Genomic DNA, 11,576 nt, shown 5'->3' on the forward strand with positions numbered 1-11,576 from the left:
GAGGAGAGGGGGTTAGGGCAGCCCGGAAAGGAAGGAGAACCGCACTAGCTCGGGCCCCGTGCTCGCCACGCACATATCCACAAAAGAGTTATCGACCCCCTGGGGAGATTTTGAGGAGGTGAGTACTGCAGTTTCAGATTGCTTTTACATCACATCGGGGTTTGGGTAAGGGGGGTTATGATCATTAAGTTGTAAGCCATAGTTTAGAGTTTAAAAAATACGAAACTGGGACATGTACTAATACAATAGAGGGGTTTTGGAGGGTGGTTAAATCAGTGATAGGGAGGGGGAAGAGGCGCTCTTCTAACCTGCAATCTCATTTAGATGATTATTGCTGGCGGAAGAGCATCCCTGGGCATTATTGTATTTTTCGTGTTTTTCTGAGGGGAGTTAGTAAGATGTACAGGTTGCAGTTGTTTTTGAGTTGAAATGTGTGATTTTCATTTATTTTGTGGTTTTTATTTGTTGGCTGATTTGGGGGTTGGGGGGTTGGATTGGCGGTGGTAGGTTGTGCATGGTTTGGGAGTTTTCTTTTTGTTTGTGTTTCTCTTGTTTGAGTGTGTGTGTGTGTGTGTGTGTGTGTGTGTGTGTGTGTGTGTGTGTGTGTGTGTGTGTGTGTGAGCGTTGAAATTTGTTGGTGGAGGTAATCGTTTTTTTGGGTCTATTGTTTGCGGGTTGTGATGTACGTGTTTTTGAGATGATGTAGGTTTGGCTTTATTTATCGCAATTGTGTTGTGTCAGCTGTGGCTGACCTATATAGGTCAAGGTAAGTGTCCAATTCCTGTGGAATTTGTGGGTGAAGCAGAATGTGGTAATTTTGTGTTTTTGTCACTTTTTTGTCATATTTATGTGTATTTTTGTGTGTGTTGTCGTGTTTATGTAGTGACATCATGGGCGCCATATTGGAGATGCTGAGAATGGTCATTTCCGCCACATTGCTGACGTCATGGATCAAAGCAGACAGGTGGAATTGGACTCTTCTTTAACTGGGAAGTAGGTGCGAGTTTCAAGCAAATTATAAAAGGAACATGATTGGATAGCGTGAGTTGCACAAAAAATATTCAAAATGGCTTTAACAGGACAAGACAGGGCACAATGAACAATTAATGTGAAAAATAATATGAGGAAAAGAAAGAACTGTGGACATCATATTTCATAAGTTAAGGTGGCAGATGGTACAGTAACTAACAGTAAAGAACAAGTCATAACCTACAAGCATTCTAAAATTTCTTTAAATGTCTGTGGCCTTAATGAGATGAGAAACAGGTAATTACCAGTAATCATGCAAAAAAATTAAGATCTAGAAATAATACCAGATGATGTGGATACAAATTAAAGGTACGAATAATGGGTAGGCACCTTAAAATCATTATTTTTCAATAAAAATTATTAAAGCTGGAGGAGAATTAATACAAAGAAAATCATAAAATAAGTTTGCATTATGGCTGAAGAAGAAAGCAATATTTTTATTAAACAACACAAAAGCAGAAATTCTACATAACTACAGCAAACAAGATTCATTTGAACCTGCTTACTGTAGTCAAATCTTGGCCCCCTTCCACAGTTACTACTGCCCATGCTTCATTGATGACTCAGGATGTGTCCAATCAAGCAATCCTCTCTTTTCGTCAAGTTGTGCTACAACTTTCTCTCCCCCCCAATAAGATTCCTTAGCACCTCATTAGCTATTTGATCAACACATCTAATCTCCAGCATTCTTCTGCAGCCACATTTCAAAATCCCCTTTTCTTCTGAACGGTTCTACAATCCATATTTGGTTTTTGTACAACATTACACTTAATAAAGTTTGAAAAGATTTCCTAGCACTAATATCCAATAGCAATAAATATCTCATTTTTTGAAAATACTTTCCTCACCAAATTTGCCAGTCCGCATTGTATAGCCTGTCAACGTCAGTTGTCTTTCTCCCCAAATAACAAAAGTCACCTACTATGTACTTTCAGATCTCATTTCTGAATCTGATTACCTAAGTGTCACTTGATTTAATTTGACTACATTCCCTTACACTAACCTATTGTGCTTTTGCTGCTCTTAATCTTATTGCCTCTTTTCAAGGTCACTATCCATTCTGTTCAACTGGTCTTTCAAGTTATTCTGACCGAATTACAATGTAAATGTCAAGTTTCTATTTCTTCTCGCCGAACTTAAGTTTCTTTCCAAAATTTCTCTTTCATCTCCTTTACTGCATATTCAGTGTACAGATTGAATAAAATCTGTCCTATCTAATTCTCTTCTCAACTAACACTTCCCTTTCCATTGATTTATAAGTGCTGTCAGGTTTCAGTACAAGTTACAGATAACCTTTCACTAACTATATTGTATTCCTGATACATTCAAATTTTCAAAGCATGTATTCAAGTTTGGTCAATCTGAGTGTTTGATGCGACTCACCTGCTTTGATTCATGACATACCTGCATTGCGTTGTATGACATCTGATATGTATCGTGTTTGTAGATGGCTTTTGGTTTTGTGTCCTATTTTTGTTAATTACAGATGTGACAAAAAAGTTCACGAGTAGGTCTCAGCATGTTGCAATGGGAGATGACATGTTGAGCACAATTTAATTTGCACAATTATTTGGTTTAATTGCTGAGTGTGTGAAGTGTTACATTTGTTGAGTAGGTATGAGGACAAAGCTGCCGCATCTCAGGTCATGGACCAGTATATGTGTCGTCTTCGGCACGACAATATATGGCATTCTATCTGGAGGGATTTCTGGCTCGAGAAGTCTAGGCTTGCTATTTGAGTGATTGTGTTGATGATGTATTGTTTTTGCTATTGCTAGATTTGTCTGTCAGTTGGCCTTGATTGGTAAGTATTTTTTATGGTTTTATTTTTTATTACTGTTGTATGTACGATATGTGGTTATAATTAAACTAACAAATTATAACACGGAAAATAATTACCGTATGAGTGCAAACTTGGTAGCATTAATGTCCAGAGTATGGGGTGCACGATTTCCATGTGTCACAGCACCACCGTCCAATTCTAACTATGGCCACCTGGTGCCATGATCAGTCACAAAGAATCAAAGTCTCACATATGACCAGTCACAGTGCACTTGTTGATGTGTCAACATGACCTTGAACAAAAGGAGCAGGGCATTACTGGTGAAGCTCTGTTGTTAAAACAACAGCAATGCTGCAACTGCACTTTGAGAATATCGACAGCTAAAAGTATTATGGAAGGGCTCTCTTTCTTGACCTGCTGTGCAGAGCATGATGAAGAAGTTCAAATCAATTGCAGAACTGGGCATCACTCAAGGAAGAGGCTGATGACCAGTTGCGCCACAGGTGATTGATGAAATTGCTGTTGCTACGACAGACAACGCTGCATGCAATCCCCGATCATCAGGGCAGTGTGCGGCAGTTTCACAACAGTCAAAAATCCTGTAGTCCACTGTATGGAAGGTGCTTCAAACCATTCTCAAATGGTATCTGCTCAAGATCCATATCGTACTGCAGCTTGCACAACAGGATGTATAACAATGTGTTGACTTCACTCTCCACTTTCTTGGAAGGATTGAAGTTGATGACAACTGACCCTGGATCACCTTATGGACAGAAATGTCGAGTGGGGAGATCTTCACCTTCAGTCACAAAGCATGAAGTTCCTCTGTATGGTGAATGTGTCACTGTATGGTGTGACATCACAGCTACGTTTGTTGTTGGCCCATTCTTTTTTGAACAAGTTGGCACTCAAGAACCAAGGGTGTGCAGTGTGACTGGCCAGTGTTACTGCAATATGCTTTGCCAGCATGTCATACCTGCCCTATAGGAGATAGATGTATTCAACTCAGTTTTCATGCAAGATGGGGCCCCACTGCACATCACTTATCAAGTTCACCTGCTTCTCCGAAACACGTTTGGAAACGATCGAATTATCAGCCAATTGTTTCCAAATGCTTGGGTGGTACTGCTGATCTGAAGCACAACTTATCAAGAGAGGTAGCCAGCATAACTACAGATTTATTCTGCTGTATAGAATGCAATCTTGCACTTTCAGAGACTTCTGGACACTGACAGGCACCACATTGAGCCCCTTTGGTAGCAGTAATGGTACTGGTGTGTAATGGTATGATGTACCGGAGCAGCACATTAAATGTGTTTCAACTGAACTGATTCTGCATTGTTTCTCTTCCCTATGTCCTTGACATTAATGCTACCAAGTTTGGTACTCACATGATAATTAGTTTCTGTTTTATAATGAGTTAAATAGGGAAAGTTTAATTATAGCCACCTGATATATAACTGTGTTTCTTGAATATCAAAATTGGTGTTCGTGTAATTTTTTGGTTGTTTTGCTAGTTGTAGATAATTATCTTTAGTCAGTGTCAAAGTTTGTTTTATATACATTGGTGAGGTTATGTTCTCGCTATTAGTTTTGGTTTTGTCGTACTGTCAACAGGTTGACTGACGTTGTCAATACCACTTTTTGTAAGTTTTCACATTTTTACGCTGTGGACATTGGTCTTGCTCTTTGGCATTTTGTAGTTCAAGATTTTTGTAGAGGCATGGTCCCTCAACTTGAGCTATACAGCTCAGCTGATGTTTTCAATACCAGTTACAGTTTGTTTGCTTTCACTGTATGTTTTTTGAAACTATTGTTTTGTCTTGTTTATGTCATTGTTGCATTTTGCAAATTCTACTATTAATGTGATTTTGCAGTTTAAACAATGGAAACTACAGGTTGGAATATCAACAATATTAGGAAAAGGATAGACTGCTACTTACTGTGAAGATGACCCACTCAGTTGCAGAGAGGCACAACAAAAGGACTGTTGCACATCAGTAGCTTAGCTTCATTACTTATTATTAAGAATGTGTATGATTTTTTACTTGATGTTTACATTTTCACATCATGGAAACACACAAGGTTATCGAGTTACATCCTGAAATCAAGTTTGTGTTGCATCTGGGGGCTTGATACCACATCTGATTAAAGGCAAAGGGTGATATCGAATGCCCTGGTTTTATATGAAATATTTCCCAAACACATAGAGGAGAAAATTCATTTTACATAAGCAAAGAAATGAGTTAGCTTCGGAATGGATATCACACAATTGACTGTTTGTAAATTGTAAACAGTCATTATATAATGGAGTAATAAGTATGAATCAAAACATCACCTGTTGACAAATTGTTAAGCTCAATTCCAACAAAATCTCTACTACTAACAGCCCACAACAGAATACATATGTATTCAGTCTATTAGTAGTGTCTTGCATTAGACTTCATGAAGACTGTGTGAAATTCTGAAGTGAAAGATTTTAGTTTACCAAAAGGATACTATTCACAGCAGTTGCTGGTGAATCCTCTGGGTTTCATGGCTGTGATTCACGAAACTTTTTTATTGCTGACATTTCATCCAGAGTTTTGTATGAAAGACTCAATGGAACCAAGAGCATCTCTGAAGATGTACAACACAGATCTGTATGAAAGATTAGAAATGAAACAGTTTTGTGGACCACATCCATACTGCCTGGAAGATTCACCACCAACTAAGACAACCATTCAAGAAAGTCTTCATTGTGCCCTAAGCAGCCCTACATGAAGTTTTTAGATCCATAAATTGGGAAAAATGAAGAAGTAGTGTATGTTCATTGTACATATCAGCACTGCCTTCTGTTTGCTGAAGTCATTGTAGCCTACTGTTTGGCTCTACAGTAGATGAATTTCAACAATGAATGGACTAATACAGTAGAGAAACTTTGATAATAGGTAAGAAATTCAATTAAAACAGGAGCAAAAAATATGCAACACACAGAGAAAAAAACAGCACAAAAAACAATTAAGCAATAGAATACGATTGTGAGTTTTTGTATTTTTAGCAGAAGGTAATGATTAGATGAACAGTTTAAGAAATAAGCAGATGAGTAAAACCAGACAGGATTACATTCAGTAAGCTAAATAATGGAACCTTAGCATTCTGATACACGGAAAAGGAATGATTACAATTAGCATGTGTTGCCAGTTTTCACTCATGACAGTGAGACATGGACTCTTAATGCAAAATTCATTATAAAACTGAGGTGAGAGCATGTAACAATTGAGACATGCATATCAGGAATTATTAGGAGAGAAAGGAAAACAAATTGATGAAAGAATGAACTGGAGTGGAAGGTATAATGATGACTGTGCCAATGAAAGAGAAATGATGAAATGTATCTGGATAAATGGATGATAGATGTATGGAGGAAGAACTTTATTGGATACCAAAAGGTAAGAAAGAAGTAACAAACTAAAGGAAGAAGCTCCTGCTGTGTCCTATAAATCCATTATTTGGAAGATATAAAAGAGCACCCACTTCCTGAGGCTATTGTTAGTGGCACCTTTTAAATGTACTGTGTACTCACTAAAAACAATCGAATGAAACTATATGGTTCCCGAGACCTTTTTCAAGTCTACATCTATGATGTGTAGGTTCAGACTGGAGTGCCAAAGGAAAATTTGTACCAAGGCCGGTTCAATGCTGAGGTGCTCTTTCAGGGAGTAGGGTGGTGTGCTAGGGTAATCTGTGCACAGCCACTGTGCGAGTGTGGTAAAGTGATTAGCACATCTGCCTAGTAAGGAGGGTCACTGGGTTCAAATCCCGACCTTGGTACAAATCCTCATTCATCACTTCAGTCTGCATATAAACATCAGTAAATATAGTTTATTCCCTTAATTAACTGAAGTAAAATTTTAGAAATCATTCTGCTTGGAGATAATTAAACTCTTAAACCCCCGCTTTTGAAATAATCGTTTTACACTTTCTACACAACTGAATACATATGTTCATTATAACCCAAATGTATCATATGTCCATGAGGTAATTAACAGGAGTCATAGTGATATGCACACACAAAAGGGGAGATTTGTGTATAATATCCCATTCATTGGAAGGTCATCAGAGATCACATACAGGCTTTGATTAGGTAAGGAATTCAGTTGCGTCCTTTTCTAAGGAACCACTGCGACATTTGCCTTACGCAATTTAGTGAAACCATGGAAAATCTAAATCTAGTTGGCCAGTAAGGGATTTGAACTGTTTTCCTGTCAAATGTGAGTCCAATGTCTAACAACTATGCCACCTTTCTTGGTGCTCATAACAAAACAGTATTCAAAAACATTCAGTACATAGGAGATGTAAATGCTCACATGAAAACACACTCACCGTAACATTGTCCTGGTGCTGAAATTCCACAACGCAACAACAATGGAAGGATGGCATAGCTGCGTGTACATCTATGTGAGCTGAAGCTAAGCTACTTTGCTTTAATACTTGGTTATGCACCTGCTATGCAAGTCTGTCAGTAGAAGGCAATTTACCACTTTGACATCCACACACAAAAATATACTGTGGAACCTGACAAACCTGTGCCAACTCATCCCAGACAAACTGAAGTTCAGGCACAATGAAGTGCTCTCTCTCTCTCGTTCGTGTGTGTGTGTGTGTGTGTGTGTGTGTGTGTGTGTGTGTGTGTGTGTGTGTGTGTGGAGGGGGGCATCATTGTGTACTCTACAGCTCAAGCTTCAAGAATTCATCCAAAAGCTAGCTAGCAAAATTCTGTCTCGTTTGGGTGCACTTCGACAACTCAACATACCCCCTCCCCCCCACTTGGGGAATTATTGCCTTTCCTTGTTAAATTATTTACGTTCTGCCAGGATTTCCATTACCTATTATTGTATTAGTAATTCCTAATATACTGATAAACACCAGAATGTCACATGTTAAATATGAAATGGAAGATATGAAAGACCAGTATCATGTAAGTACACAGATGTGCAAGCATAGTAATGTGGGTAGCTCAATGAAAAATAGGAAAAACACTAAGCCTCATAATTAACCAGTCTTACTTCATAAATGAGCAATAATTTGCTGACTGCACACTTTGCAAATGTTAGGTGGAAAGAGATGAAAGGCAGACTACTCTGAGCTTCCAGAATGAGATTTTCACTCTGCAGCGGAGTGTGCGCTGATATGAAACTTCCTGGCAGATTAAAACTGTGTGCCCGACCGAGACTCGAACTCGGGACCTTTGCCTATCGCGGGCAAGTGCTCTACCATCTGAGCTACCGAAGCACGACTCACGCCCGGTACTCACAGCTTTACTTCTGCCAGTATCTCGTCTCCTACCTTCCAAACTTTACAGAAGCTCTCCTGCGAAAGGTCCCGAGTTCGAGTCTCGGTCGGGCACACAGTTTTAATCTGCCAGGAAGTTTTACTCTGAGCTTATCTTTATAAGGTCGTAGGTGCCAACTGATCAGCATTACTACAACTATCATCCAGAAATTCTTACAAACAGAGCCTACAGAAACCTAGCTCAAAATTGTCACACTTTTATTAAAATTTGGGAGATAGACTGTTGGTATAGCAAACTTCAATTGACTCTAAACTTGGCTCCTCTCACATATGAGGTCATAGTTTTAAAAGCTGGGTTACCTGCTTGAATAAACAAATAAAAACTTAATGAAAGGTCAACAAATTTGCAGCAACTTACAAAATGCAAAGTTCTGTCAAAAATGTTCAAGACACACACAGTGTTATGGACCGAAACTGATGAAGGTAAGAAATATAAAATTACTACAGTAGATGGCCTACTTATTATTTCAGGGATGAAAAGGGTAGGGGAGCTTGTAATAGAAGAATTCTGAAATCTTACATAACATAATGTCAATGATGAAATTAGCCATGAGAGTTGCAAATACTGCACACAGATTCAATGAGGGAATGAATCAATACGAATTGCATTTCCCATGTCACCAATTAAAATGATGAATTTGGCAACATCACTTTCTAGTGAGAGTTGTGGGAAATAACACTTTTTAGAGGTCACATCACATGTGACTGGCTATCTTCCTCTCGAATGAGAGTGTATGGACCTGACACTTAGCTCTGTCTAAAGAATTAACAAATTTATAATGCTGCGAAGGCTGGCTCTCATGGGCAGATGCAGCATAGGTGAAGGTTCACCAACCAACAAGAAAACTGGCATATGCATTAGAATTTAACATAAGGCTGTAACACAGCTTACTGCAATGACCCCCTCAAAATTCCATTTCTGGTGTCCTTGAAGAAAGGATAGAGCACAGATGACGAAAGAGCCCATGAAATGCAGTGGTACATTTCTATATAGAAATACGAAAATTAGAAATAGTGCATGGTACTAGCTGCTAAGTTGTAACAGACCTACTGAGTTTCATGTCCTGTCTAGAAGATACTGTGTACAGCATCTTATTGCATGAGATTATAATTTCTATATAACCAAGGAAATGCAACGATAATTCGCGTGGGTCAGATTAGATGTGCGTTTTATTCCATAAATCCATTGTGAGGAGTTCCTCAATTATGTAGAACATGTCATAAAACAAGACTCATACAATACAGTGCCATGTCTCCACTCTCATCTGTCTAACATCAGTGCTGATGTATTCTGCAGCATTGAGGACCCAAAACGTAAATACTACGCTGCATACCGTCCTACCAACATAATTTAGAGACACAAGCGATGTAGGTGGCAAGATCGCAAAAAATGGGAATTAAACTGGATGATGGCACAGACTCAACATACTTTTCTAATCACTTTACAAAATCGACAAAGGCTTAGTTAATTTCACACATTCATTCAAGACACTTCTATTGAACACATTGTAGACAACTGTTGGTTAAACTTAGTGTGAAACACGTTACCGTATGGGGGATTCGTTTCAGTTTTGCTGTCCATCGACGCTGGTCCATCTGCAGCATCAGCTGATGAGATGTTTTCTATTCCTATTGCTAGAAACTCATCGAAATCTGAGTCATGTGAAGTTGGAGAGGTTGGCAGAGTTTGTTCATCTGCCATTGCTTCGTTAACATAACATGCATCTGTCATCATAAAATCTGGCGACTGCTTGTCTTCGTTACAAATATCACTCTGTAAATGCTGTATATGAGTATTAAACTACAATTGTGCACACTGTTAGCTTTTGAAACGACAGAAAAATTCTCTACTTTTAATAATTCATACAACACTATATACAGGCTTCTTGGAACAACGAAACGATGCTCTTTGTCTGTTCCGCGTTACAGAATCAAACGGACCGCCAGAACACGAATATACACAATCATTAAGTCAACACACTTTCAATCTTTTCACTTCACAGAACACAGTCATGTTTAGGCCTTACTGTATACGAACAGTCACTCGCAGTATATATTGCACTCAATTATCAGTTCATATTTCAAATCACCTAAGTGATGCATTATAAAAAAGCAACGCTATACTAAACGTAACGAAGCTGTCGTCTCTTCATTATCATAAAGGATTTCTTGGGATTTTATGTGAAATCGTCCCTTCTTCTGATGACACAAAACAATACATTTACCTCCGAATTTTATAACTATAAACATCACTGGCTAGTGAAACTAACACCCACCGCACCACTCATCCGCCCGCAACCATTGCGTCGGCACTGGCGGGTGAATACTGTTGCACATATCAACAGTTGCTGCAATCGATTGTCTCGAACAATCGATCGTTGTTCTTGATCGATGGCGACAGACATCGACTAAAATTAAATATACAAAATAGGGAAATTCCTTATTTTTTTGTTTATTTCAGAACTAAATATTTGCAGGACTGGAACGATAATTTTTGAATTTCTTGTCTATATTTTTACCCGCTAAACTGCAACGAATATGCTGCTCAGTAAGTGGATTACCATCATGGAGCATTGTAAATCAATTTCGCAAAGCCACACCAAAGCCAGAAACTGAAATTTTAATTATAAGACATGAAGGAAACACAATTAAAGATCCTAATAAAGTCTGCAATGTTCAATAAATACATGATATCTGCAGCTGTTAGTCAAATTAATAACACAGTTGTGAGTAGTGAGGTAAAGCTCTGCCCCTTTGAAGAGCCACCTTTTGAATTCAAAGAAGTAAGTGAAACAATGGCAAACTGCAGTATCAGAGAACATACATTTCCAAATGTATTGAAATGGAGCACAGTTAAACCAGTGCATAAAAAAGGATCCAAGGAAGAGGTTTCAAATTTCAGGCCCATATCATTAATACCTGTCTTCAGCAAAGTATTTGAAGTTGTGCTGCTGAAACAACTTAGTGACTATTTCTTGAAAAATAAGTTCCTAACAGAGACACAACACGGATTCCGAAAAGATCATAGTACTATCACAGCAATTACGGAATTTCTTCACAAAACGTATGGTGCCCTTGATCAAGGAATGCAAACAGCTGGCATATTTATAGACCTTACTAAAGCTTTTGACTCGGTAAACCATGAGTTACTTTTAAGTAAACTTGAGTCATACAATGTAAATGCTGCATCCATGCAATTGCTGGCTACATATTTATTTAACCGCATGCAGTGTACAAGGCTGACTTACAAAATCAATAATCAGATCATTAATTTCCAGTCCAAATATGAGACAGTCACACAAGGTGTACCCCAGGGCTCAATTTTGGGCCCTTTCCTTTTCCTAGTGTACATAAATGATATAGAGCAACCTTTCAACTCCCAATTGGTAACCTATGCAGACGATACCTCACTGTTATTTCTTGGTAAACA

The 11,576-nt window shown here is 38.4% G+C and overlaps 1 protein-coding gene across 3 annotated transcripts in view; it reads right to left on the reverse strand.

Moving 5' to 3' along the window:
• The window catches only part of LOC126176867 (phospholipase D1), a 190,750-nt gene extending 180,304 nt beyond the window's left edge, over positions 1-10,446 (reverse strand). For all 3 annotated transcript variants that reach the window (XM_049924060.1, XM_049924059.1, XM_049924058.1), the window contains exon 1: positions 9,695-10,446. Coding sequence is in view for 2 of the 3 variants with exons in the window: in XM_049924059.1 (XP_049780016.1) it covers positions 9,695-9,881 (187 nt within the window). In the remaining variant the exon portion in view is untranslated. The remainder of the gene's footprint in view (positions 1-9,694) is intronic.
• Positions 10,447-11,576: the final 1,130 nt, after the last annotated feature.

Source organism: Schistocerca cancellata, chromosome 3 (genome assembly GCF_023864275.1).
Source record: "Schistocerca cancellata isolate TAMUIC-IGC-003103 chromosome 3, iqSchCanc2.1, whole genome shotgun sequence".
Classification (NCBI taxonomy): Eukaryota; Metazoa; Arthropoda; class Insecta; order Orthoptera; family Acrididae; genus Schistocerca; species Schistocerca cancellata.